At 39.1% G+C, this 20,017-nt stretch overlaps 1 protein-coding gene across 1 annotated transcript in view; it reads left to right on the forward strand.

Moving 5' to 3' along the window:
- Positions 1–20,017, forward strand: part of LOC147225066 (spondin-1-like) — a 105,565-nt gene that overhangs the window by 21,942 nt on the left and 63,606 nt on the right. The window contains exons 4-6 of the mRNA XM_086163880.1: positions 12,433–12,506; positions 13,362–13,484; positions 14,488–14,636. Coding sequence (XP_086020006.1) covers positions 12,433–12,506; positions 13,362–13,484; positions 14,488–14,636 — 346 coding nt within the window. The remainder of the gene's footprint in view (positions 1–12,432; positions 12,507–13,361; positions 13,485–14,487; positions 14,637–20,017) is intronic.

The following is a 20,017-nucleotide window of genomic DNA, read 5'->3' on the forward strand; positions in this document are numbered from 1 at the left end:
TAGTTAGTGGTTAGCTCTGTCTCAGTCCCTCGGCGAATAAATTCGTTGGTTTATTTATGCAGAGCTAAAATTCTGGCTTTGTACAAGGAGCGGGTCTGGCAGAAGATAAACACGGGATGTCTAATTGAGCAACTCCCTGAACCTGAAATCTCATCAGTCGTGACATTTTCTCCTGTTCTTTGACTGTGGCCGTCAAACTTTACGGTACATGACAAGTTACTAGAAGGGCGCTGGTAAATCAGGGGGGAAAAAATACAGGATTCATGGTATTTTTAGCATATTAGCAGACTTTGACTGTTTCAAGTGAAATATCATTTCATTCAATGGACGTTCAACATGTACGTTGACATTATCTAGAAATGTTATGTTTCATGTGAAACCCGGTTTAAGTAGTTTTATAATTCTAGCCAGTAAATTAATTCATTTGGTAAAATGTTACATCTTTCATCCACAGCTGCTGGTGAGCATCATGATGAGAGAAATGACCAAAAATGAATTGTCGGCCGGTTCTTTATCAGTCATCGGCCCACTTCATTGTAACGAATTAGCTTTTTGAGTGTTCTATCGTCAAACAAAGACATTTGGAAGTGGAGATGCTTATCACACGTGATATATGGCATGAAATGCTAAATCATGACTTTTCGAATGTTCAACCGTGTCTGCCATTAATCTCTCAGTATGGACACTCCCGACATCAGCTGCATATACAAAATTCGTATTGTTTAGGCTGGTGGTTAACTACGGAGTTTGCAACCCTTATGATTATGAAGAGTTTCCCATTTTTGTGCTGTTCACAATGAGGAATAATCCGCAAGGTCAAAAAAAAAGTCCAAGCAATTCCCAACTTTGCACACACACACATCCAAGAGTGGCACTTCTGTATGTAAAATCCTGCTGTTTGCTGCCATTTGTTCCAGAATTTGAGAGTTGACCAAAAATATTACCCAAAAATAACCTTTATGAAGTTAATTTTGTTTTTTTAAACCATCTTTCTTTCCGACCAGCCTCTTTTGCTTCCATCTCCTCATTTGATTTCCTGCAGGGAAATCACCTCCCACGCAAGCATCCCTTCCATCCCTCAGTGAGATGCTCTAACTTGCCCTTACCTCAACAAAATACTCACAGCTGTTAATTTGAATTTACCTGCTGCTTTTCTGCGTGACAGATGGCACGCAGCCACCCCGGTGTTTGCTAGTCCCTATAAATCCAGCCCGGCATAAAGAAACATCTGCTATGCAAATTCACCTCGTATCGCTGTCTCTTACGTCTGTCGGTGAAAAGATAGAAAGTTAGCATTGCCTCATCCAACTTGCACGTTGGTGTGTTACTCTGGTTCCTTGTCTGCTGTTTCCCACAAAGCGCTTGTCACGTCAACTTTTACAACCGGGACTGTTAACTATTATTCCCACAGAGCTATTGGCACAGTCAAGGGGTACAGCTTGTAACATTTACGAACAATGTGAGAAAAGGAAGCGCTAATTTAAAAAAGGGAGTCATTCACATCCACATTGTCACTCACCTCACACCCCCTCCATGAAAATATTTACCAGGATTCCTCCTTGGGAATTGATCTTGATCTTTCTCGCCCACACATCGCTGTGTCTACACCCCAGCGCTAGATAGAATATATATTTCCATTTCCTCTCAGCGCAGTCCAAGGGGAAAAAAAAAAAAAAAAGCAAACAACTCCCGTAAGTTGGGAAGTGCTCCACTCTAGCTTCCTCCGAATAGAAATGTGATTAGTCTTTCCAGTAGTAGGCCAGAACTCGAACGATTATTATTTTTACAATTCTTTTTTGTGTCAAATGCAACATCTGCTGCCTCAAAATAATTGAGATGAGAAAGCTTTTACCCGCACGGATTCAGAAATTGTTCAATAATTAGTCAGCTATTTTGATCATTACATCGAGTCACGCTGATCGACATATGCTGCCCCACTTCTATTGATCGATCAGTGTATCAATTTAGCAATAAAATAATCAACAAATTGTATTGTAATTTTCTTTTCGGACGTAAGTGTTATCCAACCAATCAGTTTTATTAACTAAATGCACATAAAATAACAATTTTGCTAGAAATTTACTATTCACTTTAGGTAATCCGAATGGATGGTGATATTGTATTTCCCATTTTTATCTATTTGATTATTTCTACATTAATCTTATAATGTTTTTGTGGAATTGCATCAGAAGGTGAAGCATTTTTGTTTTGCATATGAAGATATTGTGCAAAACTAATACAAATACAAACATGTATTCAGTACATTTGTAAGTAAACGGTATTAAATTAGGTTTATCAAACAAATTAATTTTTTACAGAGTATATACGTCAGTTAGTGCTTGGAAATATGTTTTTATTAAGCAGTGGTTAAAATATATACAGGAACAGAATAAAAGGCACCTTTCATGATTAGATTCAATTCAGTTATTGTAATTTTAATGGACGGATAGTAAACAATATCAGCAAAGTCCCAGTTAGCCCTGACCTCCGCTTTTCACCGCAGCTCTTTTCATTCGGCCAGCCGGCCGCCTTGTAGGAAGATGTAGCTGTTGGTCAATCGATTGATCGCTGAGACATTGAATAAGTGAACAGTGCCGCATATTATTCTTGTTAATTTATTTTCCCCCTATCCTGCAACAGGAAATGTAAAGAATGGGATGTATTGATGATCAATCATGGTCATTGATCTTTTTTTGTTCTTGTTCATCTGGGTTTTACGATGTGTTCCTTAAAACTTTGAGGTAGAAAGCTGAGGATGTAGTAATGCTACTTATTCATGAAAAGCGAGATCGATTTGCATCGGTAGAACACAATTAAAGGAACAGCCATGGATATTTCCAAGGTAATGAGGAAAGACAAATTACAGTTTTACTTGCATGAGACAAATTAATCTCTGCGATCGTATTATTTGTTCCATGTATATTTAAGTGCACATTACTGCCAGCCTTTTATTGTCTAATGAAACAAATCACTGTTCACTTACACCGCTAATGCCAAATAATATCAAAACATCAAATCATTTGAGGAGTAAAGAGCTAAACTTTCTGATTTATATTCCATACTCCTTTTTGGCTGAGGATGCACACCGTCATTTATTTATTTTTGCATAGAACTTGGCGCATTAGACATTTTACACTCTGGGAACTTGATATAAGATAAAAGTATTCATGGAGTACCAATCCAGCAAATGCGATAAGTGGGGAAAAGTTGAAATCAAGTTTGACCCCATCACCCCCATTAGGTTGCGAGATAGCCCGATCAATCTCATTTGAACAGGTGAAATTGCTGTTTGGATTAAATAATAATCGATTCACCCTTTGTTAATTATGTTAATTGTTCAGATGACCAGACTAATTGCTGCAAAGCCTGCGATCCACATGAATGCCAAGGCTCCTCGCACACAAATACAAATGCGCACACAGTCCAATCTTTTGTGACAAACGTAATTATCCTTGATCTTAGTCAGCAGCGGAGCAGCTGTTCTAACCCCTCCCGTCGCCTCGTGCACATGCATGCAGATTCTTTGCCAGAGAGAAACGACTTAAAACTCCAGCGATGCTTTTAAGTTTACTTTTCATTGCGCTTGCTAACTAGTTTTGAGTTTATATTCTGTATCTCAGTATAAGATAGCGTCTTAAAAAGATGGGAGTTGAGGGTCGGGCGTCTCCGTTGGGTTAAATATTTGAAAGCGCGAAAGAAAATCTGAAAGCATTACTCAACAACATCTCATTATCTTTTCAACTGTCACCTGGTGTCTAAATGTTACGATTTCATTTACATGTTCAGATTTGTGCAATAATAAAATGGCACGAGTTGGACAAGAAAAATTCATCAGACCGTATGAGATGAACCCCCAGACCCCACTCAATTTTCCATTAGGATCTACGCCTAGAGCAAGAGGAAACCACAGGTGATCACCAAAAACGAATTAAGAATCAGCCTCTGGGGAACGAGGATATCTTGACTGGAGCCTGCCCAGAGGACATCCCATTGATTACTAGAAATGTCACGAAAACATAGGATTCTATGTTGATCTCAAGCATGAAGTCTGAGACGCATTTAAAGGATTTCATTCATTTGAGGCCAGGAATACTATTTCCTCCCATTTTTCAGGATGAAGACAACCATCACTCCACTGTAGGTGTTTGATTTGGAGCGATTTTAATTCATTCATGTGAAAACTTTGGGCCAAAACTCATGTAAACCAATTAGAATATCAGTTTTCCTGAAATAGCAGCAGTTGACTGTATGTGGTGTCTAGACGCCCCGCAATGTGTGGATGCTTTTACGCTGGATAAAACGGATCTAACATTTAGATAAATGCAAACAAAACTTGAAGAAACATGTACATGTTAAGAACATATCAATACACATATAGATATAGTCTTTTCTTTGTTTTATTATTATCTATGTTTTGTCTTGTTTGCTGTACGTTATTATATGAGTGTTTACATTCATCGCCATCAAACACATCAATGTATGATGATTAGCGACTTTTTAGACACTTTTAAACAAGAAATATATTTAATCATACAAATATTTTACAAAATCTTGTTTTTGTTGATGGATAGAAAACATTTAGTGTTTATATTTTAAAAGAAGGAGGAGGAAATTTTAGCTCTATCAACAAACAGTCTATATGCCTCTTTAAAGTTAATGTGTCTGTAAATTGTAAACATTCTCATTAATAATTCTATTTGGATCGGCTCACACGGGGGGGAAGAAACCGGGGGGGAAGAGTGCACAACCATGCAAGGATTATCCAAAGTGCAGCAGAAATACAAATAGACTAAATATACTCTTGTCCGCCATTTTTTAAACTCCATCTGTAGTCATTAGTTTGCGTGAATCCCCAATGAATCATTGAATGAATGAATTAAAAATCAGCTATGTTTATCCCCTGCACCTTAAAAGTCACAAGACTTCTTGAATTTTTTTTTGGATTTTGCCTGGCTATATAGCAACTTGAGGACACAAATCATTTTAAAAACAAATCATTTTCTTCAACTGCTTGAACAACAGGTTTATCAGTCCACATAGCAGGTAAGGCTCTGTTAGATCACGACTGTTCATGCTGTTAACTCATTAGATTCTAAAAATGGGTTCCCTGCATTTATCACTATCGTAGTTACTGTGGCAACTTACAAGTGTTTTCCACTTAAAAAGCACTCTCACACCTTTCACCTCTCACGTTTACGCTGGATTACGTTCACCCATTCACTCACAGATTTCAGAACTGAGATGTGAAGTGCCAACTGGGGGTTGTTTTGTTGCTCAAAGGCATTTCGACGGAATCGAACCACCGACCTCCAAAATTGCAGTAACACCCGTTCTGCCAACCGAGACACAACATTCCCGAACAAAGTTTGCAAAGTATCTAAAAACCGGAGTTCTAACCAAGTGGGGTTCTGCAGTTCCTGCATGTCTGTGCCAAGATTTGCTGTGAAGTGATTCTGTGTTCTTTTTACACAAATTAATGTGATTTGGCAGAAAGAAGTCTTCGTGTTCGGTAACAACTCGCCTCTGTTAAGTTGAAGGAAGTATAAGGCTTAGATAACGCAAAATGTTATTCTAGATGAAAATCACCACATGCAGGAGGTTAAAGATATTCATATATCTGTCAAGGGCTTTGCGCTTTAGATCAACTCTGACCTAATATTATTAGGTGAGGGAGGTTTGTGTCTGCTGCGGTCAGGGACAGAATTTTGCCAAGTCACACCTCACTTTCAGACAAACGTGCACGGTAGGTGGTGCAGGTGGTCGGACGTTTGTCAACGACAAGGCAACGAAACAAGCAATAAAATCTCTTCATTTATCAACTTGTCCTTGGCAAAAGAAAGGCCAAAACAGTCCACAGTTGTCAACAGAAATACAATTTTATTAAGATTTATTCTTTTAAGGCCGCAGACGTGTCCAATTCATGGCTATCCGAGTGCAAAGCGAACAGAAAAACAAATGTTGTAAAGCCACATACTGGATAAAAATAACTTGCTCCACGTGTTGCCAGTTTTAATTGTGGCGTTGTCCGTGGCCATGCATTTTGTTGAGGGCAAGTGCTTGCCTGAGCCTTCTGGCAAGGGTGCAAGTCGTCAAATGTCTGTCCAGAATTTTCAGGCAGCGCATTTTTGAGGTCTCAATATATGTCGTAATGACAGACGTCCGTCCCCTGCTGCAGCAAACAGAAAAATAATTGCTCTAACTTGAAATTCTACTGTATAACAGCCAACAGGAAAGGCAGCTAATACCCTTGCTTCTTGAAATAATACAGTCATGTGATGAATAGAGAGGACTTGTGCCTGTCTGCAGCTGCATTGAGAAAGAGGAGTTTATACCCAGCTGTCAAATGGCTTCCCACAGCTCTTGCAGTTTGACTTGTGTTGTCACTGAGTGAGCAGATGATTTGTGGGCCCCTCCCCTCGCAGCCCGCCCAGCAACAGCATCGGAATACTGATTGAAAGATTGAGGTTGATGTCAGGTGAAAATATAAAGAAACGACTGGCTGGAGGAGGGGGGTAAAGCAAAAGGAGAATGCAGGCGATAACAAGATGGGAAGTTATCAACAGGACAACAAAAGCCAGTTCAGAAAATTTCCTGCCTCATCTCTCTCACCCTTGGGTGGATTCCAGACATATGACTTTTCTTAAGATTCAAAAACAGATTTAGTACGAGCTCACTGGCACTGTCGCTTATAGAGGCACGACTCGCACAAGATAAAAGTCTAAACAATGCAGAAGAGCAGAAAACTTTCCACCGTGCATCGTCCTAGTGAAACATGTCAGTTGAAAATTGGGAAATTCTTAGAAGACATAGAAAGGACCAGCATTCCATGGATGACTTACCATTATCAGAGCAGCTTCGGCATTATTGACAGTTTCTCCAAGAAAGTGCAATGCCCAACTCTTGAGTCTCAGAGCATCAACAAATAATGTGGCATCAACTGCTTTCATCTACAGAGGTTGTCAAACTGAAGACTGGATGAGCGAGGGAGTGGGAAAACTGAAAAACATCTTACTGTGTCCAATCTCATCGGGATTTGCATCCAGCTCGTCATACGTTACGTATTATCACCACGTATATACAGTATATTCCAGCGGATTGCGTGAAAGCGGCTCTGGAATACATAGTAAACATTGCAAGTGTATTTAGAGTGCGCCCAAGACTCTGAATGATTGATGCAATCCAGATTCTTGGTGCAAAGTTGGTTAGAAGTTGCATTGTTGTGATTGAAAGTGTCTAAATCAGAGGTTCTCAGAGAGCGAGGCAGTCTCCCCCAACAGGGGGCTGAAAACTATTACGAGAGAGCACGCAGAATGAAATACTTTGAATCGGTCGGGTGTCTCAGTCAGTAAAGGTTATAGACCAGAAGCATTGATTGGGGGGGGGGACTTTTTTTATTTTTTTATTTTATTTAATCTTATTTTATTGTTTACTCTTTACTAGAGTCCCAAACTATTTTATGTCTTTGGACAGACTTTCATGTATTTGATGTCATCTGAAGTTTTTGTCTCCAAAATGTGATCAATCCAAAGTATTTTTCAAATATTTATTGGCTGCTGCAACATCTATTCGCATTATTGAGAAATGTGTTGATAAAGTTTAATGTTAAAGTTAGTTTGTTAAATTCACCATTGTGGGGAAAAGGACTGGATCGATTCAACTATTTAATCTTTTTTTTTTTCTCTATAAAAACCAAGCTGCAATTGATGGGTTGATAAACTATTTATTTCTCCTCGCGCAATTCCACTGTTTTCACCCAAACTAATCCAAAACACACGAATCCCCAAACAATGTGGTTATTAAAACATTAGGGGCACAAAAGGGAAAAAAAAAAGAATTAATGTGGAAAATAGATTGGATTGTTAAAATAGGTTGACTTTGCAGAATTTATAACAAAACTTTGGCACAAGCATAGTGTCCCAAAAAGCCATTATTATTATTTTTTTTTTATATAAAGGCGTGGGATTTCTTGGTTATTCATTTATCTATTTTTTTTCTCCCCAACAAGTTAGTGTTTTGTAAAAGGGTGTATCCAATAGACCACACAGTTGTAGGGGGAGCTGTGTTAATCGACAGATCGGTTCAAGATGTTTCCGAACAAAAATTCCAGAGGCAATGGACATCGCAAGTGAACAAACCTGGATTTGTTGCTTGTGACAAATACCGGAATGGTTACTTTGTCCAATTGAAGACTAAACACATTCCCATTGACTCTGTGACTGAAACTCAGTAGAAACAATTATGGTTTTCCATCCATTTCAGATTATACCGACAAAACCCATTGGACATCTCAGCTTTAATGTCCAAGTGGGTTGATCAAGCTGAAACAATATAGACTTTTTGCCACCAACATACTGTTAAGTCTTCAGATACTAAGATTAGAGATTTAAAATTGTTATTGGGCCAAATGAAATGATTTAGTTGGGCGAGTCATTTATCCTGAGCTGAAACTTTAAAAAAAACAACCTACACTGTGTACCTAACCAACCAAGGAGGAATGACTTGATAAATGTTTGCTGTGGACTAGCTGTAAACATGTCATATTAGCCCATACAGCTGATAGATTGATTATCCGAAAACACTTCTGGCAGGGAATAAGCCGTATCATTTTGAAACCTGTTTGCATTTTTTAAATCAACCGCGGTTCGTTTAGTCCATTTTTCTGACACGCGGTGTCATAACTGACGTCCATCCACAACTCAAATGTGAATGTGGCTCAACAATTTCAACAGCTTCCATTTGAGCCAAATGCATCTTAACAGGCTGAATGCCATTAGCTCTCATCCTGTTAACGTTACAAAATGAATGTGTCACATTTAAAAGTCCCTAAATAATCGAAAGGGGGCAAAGTCTCAGAGTGTATGGAAGCATGGCGCAAATATGAAACACTAAAGCATCCATGACATCAAATTTATTGTTTAGTCTCACAATAACTCAGATGTGCAAGTCACCTTTATTGATACTTAGTGCAGTTATTACACATTTCTTTGGGGAAAAAAAAAATTGCTTGTATTGTACTTGTGTGACGGTCATTTATCTTTTTATACATAAGCAGTGATAAAGCAAACTGTGTTTCGCAGGCTCATGTGGAGTTGGTTTTAACATTTTCTAAAATATTACCATGTACATTTGAAATCCAAAGAGTGAGAAAAGAAAAAAAATCAGGTTATTTTCCATGATGACCATGGTATAGAGGATGTTTTTTGATTTTTTTTTTTATTTTATTTTATTTTTTTTATTAATATAAGTATCACAAACCATTTGACAATGCTGTTTCTGTTACAGTATTATTTATAAAGCAATGTATTTTAGGAACAATTATAGGTATAAATATCGTACTAGAGTGCCGCATAAACACACATATATATGGGCATAATTTCAGAAAATGAATTCTATTGCAGTGTCCCAGAAAGGTCCTCCGTGCTATGCCAAGCCAGATGTACATTATACATTTTTTCTATTTTAAAGTTCAGAATCAAAAGAAAGACAAGAAAAAAATAAATCTGCCAAAGTGATTTACTGCTGAATTAAATCATTAATTTTGATAAATACTTTAACTGGCCATTTTTATTATTGGGGTTGTTAATACAATCAAAGTAGGGCAGTGATAGTCAGTATATATCACATTTTTCCTTTTCAATTTCATGGCCAAGCAGTCAAACTATGTTACAGAGTACATTGTCTGTGTAAGATTTATAGCAGCAATATAACCAATAACTCTTATATAATGTCCCTGCTCTGTCTTCGAGCTCGCTGTCATAACATAGTTTTATGTGTCTTCACTTGATGAGGTCTGAGGGCCGATGGCTGCATTTAAAACAATAAAAAGAGATATGTCATCATTAATACGTTTACGGTGTCGGCGGTTAAAGCAGATTTTTGATTTTAGGATTCCGACAGTAAAACTTAAGTTCGGATTATATTGTCAGCGACGGGAATCGATAGTTGTAACTTTGGCGATTTGAAAGTAATATGTGTAATTTTGACGATTTATTTTACTTGAGTTACCGGGCAAGTTTGCCGTACTGTGGCTTTCTCACAGGGACATTTAACCATTCTGTATTGATTTAGAATCGGGAATATCAAATTATATGAAGCCAAGGGTATTGGTTGCCAGTAATGACTCAAGTCTTTTCCTAAAATCCTGGCTTATTTACAAAAAAACAAATCCAAAGACCCAGTTGAGGGTGTTTTCTTTTGATAGAACTACACCCAAAATAAGCTAAGCGAAATTACTTCAAAGATCCCACTGTTTGCCTCAGTTAGCTAAAGTAAGCTATTTCCACTTCATTAAGTTCTTTTTCACTGGCTTACCGTACCCATGGAAACATCGAAAAACATTTCTGTGTCATGAAAAGAACATGGAATAAAAAGGGGGTTAAAAAAAAGGGCATTTTCCTGGAAAAGTGAGTCCACCTCTTTTACGACCACTGCAAACACATTGACAAATGTATCACTGACAAATAGAATTGAATAAAAATCATCTTTAAGATGATTTTATTCCATTTTATTTTGTTTAAATTACAGCTATTTTTTCTATTATTTATTTGAACCAACCGTAAATGACCTGAATTGCATTTCAAATTGCATGCCTGCGGTTTGCTCAGGCCACAAAACAACAATCTAGAATGTCAAGTTTATGTCCAAATGAAGGATTCAGATGTGAAGTCAGGAGCCCAACATCTTGTCCATATAAAACGACCGTGGCCTGTTTTGACAATTCTGTTGAACTCGACCCCTGGTGGATCTGAAACAGATACACACAACACGAATGCACAGCCATGTAATGAGTAGGAGGGAAGAAAAAAAACAGCAGACAAGCCCATCCTGTGACAAGATGATTATGGCTGCATATTGCAAGCTGTCGGATAGCATCAGTACGTGAGTTTGCAAAAAAAAAAACAACAAAAAACACATTGTTCTCTGTCCTCCCGCTGTCTCAGTTCACGTTGTGTATCTATTAAGCAATGTCACCCTTCTGTCCTTTGCTAGAGACACCATCCTTTTCCACGTTAACTGTCCATTCAGGCTGGTCTGCAGGGGAGGAAAAAAAAAAAAGATACATTCAATCAATCAATCATGCCACCATATTTACTAGTGATTTTTCAGTATTGCTCACATGCATCAGCGCTATTAAAATGTAATTTCACTGTTCTGTCCACAAAAAAATAAGTGCTTTGGCCTCACAGCAGGAAGGAGCCCGGTTTGTTTTCGACAAGGGGAATCTTTCTGTGTGGAGTTTGCATGTCCTCCCTGTGTCCGCGTGGGCTTCCTATGGGTTCTCCGGTTTCCTCCCACAGTCCAAAAACATGCAGCAGGTTTATTAGAAAAAAAAATTGGAAAAAATGCAGAAAATGTGTGAGTGAGTGAATGGTTGTCTGTCAGTATATGTGGCCCTCCGATTGACTGGGGACTAGCCCAGCATCTCGCCCGTTGACAGCAGGGATAGGCTCCAGCATCCCCCGCCGCCCTGCGTGCTAAGTGGCAGACGATGGAATGGATGGAAAAAAGAATTTGCATAACCTTTATAATATATTTTATTTTACTTCCAAAAGCTTTTGCTTTCAAGGTAATGTGTATTAGTTGCTAATTTGTACGTCATTTTAGACCATTAATCAGTCATACCGCAATTCTTTCGGGAGTTATGCCAAATGAAATATCAAGTTGATTTTCTTTCTTTTTTTAAAAAAAAAAAAATTGGAAGTCACTTTTCAGATTGCTGTAATATCATTTGGCACCTTAATGTTTTTTTTTTTTCTTCCAGTAATTCACAGTTATTAACACAAAATCTCAGGTAACAAATGGTCATTTAAAATACCGCATTATGTCCTGCACATAGGCAGGGGTCCTTATTGACAAACCAATGAAGAAATAAATGCTTGAATTAATTATTTCAAAGTTATTTAATTTATTTCATTTTATCTATTTTATTGATACATATATCAGTACATACAGAAGAATTCAGGTAATATAAAATAATACGGGGATTTAGCTATTTTATTCCAATAAAATGAAAACTTTTTTTTAAGCCTAGCATCAGAGCATTGCAGGATATTATTTCCCTTGTCATGTTGAAATATTATTTTACATCATTATCTGACTAGTTCAAATTCAGCTTTCACCTGCAGCACGGCTAAGAACGGCTGTAATTTCGGGTATCTGTTCCCTCTGCCGCCGTGATTGTTACCTTTCATATTGCGACATCGGGATTCTGTTATATGTTTCAAAGAATACGGTGCTGCCTCTGTGAAAAGGTGTGTCCATAATGAAACCTCAGGGAAACCTATTACCTTCCCCACTTGCAGAGGATTACATGGATTAGATATTGGGAGAGAGAGAAAAAAATGCCTTCTTGGAACCCCCTCTGTCCAGCTATTCTCTTCTATTCTTTCCTCACAGTTTCATCTTTCTAACCATTTTACTGTCTCTCTGCAGGGCCAGCATTGTCCAGAAGAGAATTATCTATTTCCAGGATGAAGGCTCCCTCACCATACGGCTGTGTGAGAAAGGTAATGGCAGCTGCCATTTTTTTTTTTTTTCCTCCTTAACGGCTCCTCATGGTGTCATTATCGGTTTTCCAGTTGTGACCTAACAAGCCCGCTCTTTCGGGTTTTAAAAAAATATTACGGCGACAGAGGAAAGATGCAATGAATTTAATCATGCTTTCACAGGAGCGTGCGCATCATTTATATTTCCCCCTTGTGTCTGACTTCACTTCTTGGATCTCGTCCTTGCTTGTGTTCTCCAAGGTGGCCCCGCAGGTCAAAAAAACAACAACGCAAGCATTTAACAGTTAATAAAATAAAGATTTAGGAAAATGTCTGATGCGAAAAGACACTCGTGAGACATCGTTTTGAAATGGTGATTTGGGTATTAAACAAATACATTAATCACTTTTCAGGGACTCAGACATTGAAAATTCTTTCTTTTACTTCTCCACGCCAATCAGGCTAACCTGTTTCGATATGGTAACATAAGTTTGATTCCCAACTCATCATGCTGTAACTGAGACATCTCCAGAGGATTTTTTCCAGAGTAATTTGGTAATTCATAAATATTCAAGTAGTCCCCCTTGACCTATCTTAGCGAAAAAAAGAGACAAGTGCAGCAAATGAATATTTATGAGTCTTCTGCCTGAGTCAAGGCTAATATGTCACAACTTTATCCCGGCGATGGAATTTGGTGACATTTTCTCTGGTTTCACACGACAGTCTGGTAAAGGTGAGCATTTGTCCCAAACATATCAGGTTCCTCATTGTCTGGAGGGTTTACAATCTGTTGACTTTTGTGATTTTACATGCTTTGCATTTAAGCTAAGCCCTATGTGTTTATATTTGAGCTGTTTTGTTATGGTCTCCCTGCAGAGAGAGTGCTTGGTGAAGCAACAGAAGCCCCTGCCACGGAATGCTGCGCCTGTGGAACTGCCAAGTACAGACTCACGTTTTATGGAAACTGGTCAGAGAAAGTACATCCCAAAGACTATCCCAGTGAGTTCAAAAACACGAGGATCCAGGAAAAAAAAAAAATCTAATTTTGCTAATGTAGTGTGATTGCATTTCAGTCCTGCAGCTGTGACCAGTAACAATAGTAATAACAGAGACATAATTCCAAACGAAAGCAAACAAATTCCGTGGAAAAATAATAGAAGAGTGTAAATAAATCATAATAATTAAGAGTGCAAGCATTGAATGAATAGACAAAAGAAACCTCAAGTAACCACCCCCTTTCCCCAAATGAGTAAGAATGAAAATCATGAAATTATGTTCTGCAAAACGATTTTGACACAGCACTTGCATTCAGGCGTCCCATGTTTTCTGGAAGGAGCTCCAGTGACATTTGGTTGATGTTTAATCATAAAAAGAAGACCAGGGGTTCAAAGGTACCACGTGGAGCCAGAGATAGAAACAAGATTTTCATACTGGGTATCTAAGAAATCGTAAACAAACTGTTCGCAAGGATCATTTCGGAACATCTTGAGTGGGGTTCGTTCAAACAGATCAGCGCAAGTCCTCGTCCTGATCCGTTCGAATAATTCTACCACCTGCCCGTCACTTGCTCTGCACTGCTGCCACTCAAAGCACTTTTCAGGGTAAACAAATGACCGCGCTGGGCCCTGCATGGCCGCGTAGTAGCATCTTCATGAAGATAAACTGATAGCGTTTAAGCAAGCGATTCAGGCTTAAACGGATCAAGCATAAAGTTGATAGGGACATTTACTGATGATTAAGAGTAACGGCACCACTTTAATACCTCTTTCCAAGTTGCCAATGCTTTCTCCTGCACAATGGGATTTAACTTGACAGTGCACAAAGCCCCTTTTCATAAGCAACTGAACTTGAGCTCCTTCCCTCATCGGGATTTCTTTTTAAATCTATGTCATCCGAGCAGACAGAAGCCTGTTAATTTAATTAGTTATTTGTCACTACTTGTCAGACTTACTAACGAGAACATGTACTGATCCAAAAAAATATCAATGCTTATCCACCCCAGGACGGGCCAACCACTGGTCGGCACTGATTGGGGCATCCCACTCAAGAGGTTACGTGCTGTGGGGGTACGGAGGCCTCGCCAGCGAGGGGGTCCGTCAAGTTGCCGAGTTCGGCTCTCCCATCAAGATGGAAGAAGAGATTCGGCAAAAGGTAGGGTTGAAAGAACCACCTTTTTTTGTCATCAAGGTATTATTTCAGTTTTCTGAATCTCTACAGCTTCTATAGTGCTGATACCAGTTTCATAAAAAATTAAGTCAGATCCATACAATAAAGAACAACAATGCATCTTTTATGTAACAACCTTCACTTGACCGTTATGAATATGTGGTATCGCCATGTTTATATTTCCTTTTGCTGCACTTCCATTTGTGACCACAGTACCAGCAATAATTATTTCAATGGCTGGCTATGACAATGAGAATCTAAAATTATACATTTATAAAATGTTTTTTTTTATTTTTTTTTTTTATATTTTTCTCATGTCACACAAGTGTTGATAAGTCAGGGATGCAGTGACAATTCAAATCCTGCATTGTACAAAGACTTTATATAGCAAACGGGACATTTCAAAAAAGATGCCTAATCCTCTTTTTGAAACCAGAGGCGTATTGAGTATCTGCTGCTGCTGCTGCTGCTGCTGGAAATAATCTGGAACCTGGTTTTGAGTGAATTGTGCCCTTTTAAGGATGATATGTTTTTGGATGGCAGCCACTGCAGGGTACTTTGAAAAAAGCGTGTGTGTGTGTCTGTTTGTCTGTGTCTGTGTGTGTGTGTGTGTTTCAAGGGAGAAGCATATTACATTTGAAGCATAATGATGTGAATGTTTCCGAGTATTAGATGGGTCATAAGTTTTCAAATCCAATTTAAATAGTGACGGCATAAACCATACGATATCTTTTGTAAAAAAATGAAAGGAACATATAATGATAATAATGATGACTTGAAAATGCCTTAAAAAGAAATATAGCAATATGGTGATATGGGTGTTTAAAAAACAACAAAAAAAAACAAACAAAAAAAAAAAACAGAAAATGTTCAGGCGGCAGCTATTAATAATTTGAAAAGTTGTTAACTTTTGAGCCCTTTGCCATTTAATTAATACAATTTAATAATCAATTACTGTCAATTTAATTATTTCGAATTTTAGAGTCAAACTGTCTTGTGCCTATAACTTGCCAGCCACGAAAATGAGAATAGTAAAAAAAAACAAAAAAACATTCATCAATAAACCCAGTAATTATTAACAAGGTTAACCAGAGATGAATTGTTGTAGCGATGATCGGCTAACCTAGTAAAGTGATGAAAGAAATGTTAAAAGTCTGATTTCAGCTCGTCATTAACAATTATAACGTGAATGTCAAATGCCTTTTTCTTCCATGAACTATGTTCATAAAAAATATATAAGATATACAGTATTTTCCAACCTTCACGGTTGGATATTTATATATAATATACAAAGTACTGTGACAAATATGTGTGCCATTTCTGTGCGTCCTCTTTATACCATGCTCTCTCTGTCTCTCCCTCTTTCACTGGGCACTGAAAGGTGTGTCCCGGCCATTTGAGAAGGAACAATAGTGTGTTGTTAGTGGGCTGTCAGTGTGGTGTGTGCCTGTCAGTTTGGGTTTGGGTTGTTGTGTGCAGACATTAGGGGCTGACAGACAGCCCTAACTCCTCTCTTGGCTGCCTCTGTCTGTCTCTGGGGCTATTAACTACACTGACACAATGGAAACTTCAGCCTGTTTCATAGCAGAATGAGATAGTCTGATTGTTGACTGTAGGCAGGAATGTTACGTTATTGAGATCTAGAATGAAACAGCTCGATTTTTACACTGCGTATTAGAATTTCAGCCGGCGATTTTGAAAAGTTGTCTCACTTACATATCTCAGCTCGATCTTCATTTTACTCATTTGACATTTCCTGATACAGTTTGTGCTTCACCATCAAAACTTTGAGTTTGACCAATTTATTTAGCAGATGAACTCCTGCTAGTAGTACATTTGTATTTCAGGGCTATTTACTGCGCTGATGCTTGAGCTGCCCCAGATCAGGTTAGGCACCAAGTTAGGCTATACAGTGTGTGTATGTATGTGTACGTTTGTGTAAGTCTTTGTCAAAAAAAAACAAAAAAAAAAACAAAAACTCAATAACCCAAGCTTATTGTTCTGTATATTTCTTGTGCATCTTGTAGTTGCAAGTGTTATTTGCAGTCCTTATGTCCTCTATTGTAAGTCGCTTTGGATAAAAGCGTCTGCCAAATGTAATTTAATGTAATGTAATATTTCTCCTTATATCTCTTGAGAATCACCAATTATTGATGATGTGCTAGTGATTATTTCTTTTTTTGGACCGCGCTTATTTTATAGTGTCTTTCACTGGCTGGGCTGTAACAGAGGTTGAGAGGTGTTGCCTCAGCAGAGCCCGCTTAGAACCCGTGTTTGCATTTCATAGACTTGTCCAGGCCTGGACTGTTTTCATTTTTTGCGGTTTTCTTCAGTCCCCGAGTGAAATGGAAAGGGGACGCTAAGAAGTCCAGGCAGGCACTGTGTCTGCGACTCTCTAAGCGCCCGGTGGCTGCCGCGACTCTAAACCAGTCGGAAAGTGCAGGCTCAGTGGGCCCGATAGTGAAACAAGAAGTCGCAGCAGAGCCAATGAGTGAGGCGAAGACTTTCTCTCAGGTACTGACAGAGGGAGCGAAATGACAGATGAAATGGAGCAGAAAAGGAGGGAAGACAGAAGCAGGGGAGGTGATGGGGGATGAGAAAGAGGGATGAAACACTGAAAAAGAAGCAAAAGAGGGGGGGTTTAAAAGAAATGCGTGACTAAGAGCCAGGAGAAGGAAAGTCAACCGCTAGTATGAAGGAGATGGGAATACATGTCTTGAACGAGTGAAGAATAGAGAAAAAATGGCAGTCAAAGAAGGCGAGAAGAGGAAATGAGTTGGAAGAATGAGTGAGGAGACAGAAAGAAACGTGATGAACATTTTAATAAAACGTGACGATGTGTAGATGTTAGAAAATAAGATATTACACATGGCGCCTTTTCTCTTTTCTTGTGTAGTTGAGTTGAAGTGAAGCCTGAAGTGTTTGCTCTCTCAAAGTGGTCCTTCGGGCAGGTGTGAACACGACCATCGCACTCGAACGCACAACAAAACAACCGAGACCTGGCTGAAAAAGGGGTTTTCTATATCCAGTGGATGGCACACTGTAGCAAGCTGCAATCCGGACAAGAGAGAACATACATGTCAAAAGAAATAGAGGTGTACCCTCGTGCAAAGACAGTCCGTCTGCCGTCCCCCAAGCTGAGCAGAAAGAATACTTGTCTATAGATGAATTTACCGATTGGGACCAGATGTAAACTCGTGTCTTGTGAAAATCCTGAATCCCGATGTAAACGACATAAAAAAAGCAAAATGGTCAAAACAGACTTAGTGTAGGATTAAGTCAACACAGTGTGGCTTTTTTTCCTCACAATGAATGTTATCAGGACTAAAACAACAAAAAATCAACCAACCAAACAAACACCTCAGCACACATAATGGTCGATTAGAGTCTATAGATTATGTAGCGTTTGATATCCAGACCCCGACATAACTGCCCAGCCACGTCCAATGAAAACACATTTTTGCTAAATCAGGTTGGTCCACCAACTGCATCTTCTTCCTCTTTACACTTGTTTAATTGCATGGCATTGTTACCTTTTTACAGTATTTAGCATCACTGTCAGAGTTTCATTGTCATTTTTCTTCTTTTTTTGCATCAATAATTGGGTTTCCGTAATTTATCATGTGCAAGAATTTGTTTATGAATGCTACCATTATTCATTTACCGTAATTTCTATACTATTGAGCGCACCTCAATATAAGCCGCACCGGCTAGCCGATCGCTATCTCGGGCTTCCTCCCGCGCACTAAAACCGTCAAAGTCGTCTTCTTTGGTGTCGGAGTTGACGGACTCAATATTTCCCGGTCACTTCATCGGTCCGATGTGACGAGGATAAACGTTTTAGCGGCGTGAAGCTCGTTACTGCCCCCACCCAAAAAAATCCATATATTAGCCGGATCGTTGTTTACGTGAAAAAAGTCGCGGCTTATCATCCGGAAACTACGGTAATTGTAAAAAAAAAAAAAAAAAAGGTGCAATCTCTGCATGTTTTATTGCACTAATGATACTGTTTTATTTTCGTAAAAGTCACATTTTTACAATAGCAACTGCACACATTCTTCTTCCATGTGTTGTACACTCGATCTGTGAATGAAGGCTTCTTTTGTATGGACTCACATGTCGCATATATGGTCACAAATCAAGCAACTACAAATCTTCTATTGTTGGAATATCCTGACATGTGAAGTGCTGTAGACGAGGGTTTAACACGGCACTCGTAGTTTTTGCTTGAGTGAATATTGGCAATCTCGCGCTTGTCGTTTTACTTGGTGAAAGACAGTAACGAAGTACTAGACACAAATGAATCAGACACACACAGACACACATCTTTTCAATTCTCTGGATTCTAAGTTCAGACTGGATGAGCACCAAAGTAGCTGCTGTAAAGGTGGGAAGCCGACATGGGTCAGTAATCCCCATCTTAGCCGAGAATCCCAACCATCCACAGGAGCGATCAGCTGTGGTGATGTGTGGACAAAGCCGTAAGACCGACCTCTCCTGTCTAGGGCCGACCTCCACCCTCCTAAGTGAGACGGCACAAGTCTGGCACAAGACAGCTAGACATAAACAAACAGGTACAAGGAGAAGCCTTAGACTTCTCTGGCTGATTATGTGACTAGAGACTGGAAGAGCTACTCTTAACTTCTCTGCACTGGGGACACACTGCAAAAAGACATACTGATGATAAGAAAGTCATCAGTCATTAACTGATTAGATGATATGCAGATTTTTAATGGGAGAAAATTTCAGACGGTAAATAGATGCTAATTGTATTTACACGAGGGTAAACCCCGCACGACGACGGAAGTTTCGCTTTGCATACTTTTTGGTGTTCGTGTTAAACTTGGCCATTATGCCATCCATCAAACACTCCCCTTGGTGAGCATGTGAGCACAAAGGCCCACCGGACAGGGTCTGACATGCTGGAGCTTGTGGAAAATATGTGTGATAAAGCTCATTTTGAAAAGCTGCAGGCTCATACCACAGCACGCACAGCACATCCTCACGCACCAGATGAGAGGCGCAGCTCGGGCTGCTTTCTGAAAATGGATCTCTCTAAACCCTGGCACCGCCGACTTGGCAGCCATCAGCAATATTTCTCAGCAAACTGGGATCCTAAAGTGCTTTTGTCAGTTCACTGAAGCTGTCAGAATAACATGCACATGCTTTATCAACAACCAGAGCTGCCAGGTGAGGACTACAATCGTATTGAGATTAAAGGGGTGGTTTGACAATTTGGAAAACTCAAACTTTGATGAGAAGATCAAGACCTCTGTGATGCCAAAGACAACTTGTGCCTCTAAGTGCAATCATCCACTGGAACAAGCAAGCAGGCAAATAGCACTGCCGTGAGGTTTGCTGAAGCC

Source organism: Fistularia commersonii, chromosome 17 (assembly GCF_037954325.1).
Source record: "Fistularia commersonii isolate RoL2024-O1a breed Wild chromosome 17, RoL_Fcom_v1.0, whole genome shotgun sequence".
In the NCBI taxonomy this organism is placed as follows: domain Eukaryota; kingdom Metazoa; phylum Chordata; class Actinopteri; order Syngnathiformes; family Fistulariidae; genus Fistularia; species Fistularia commersonii.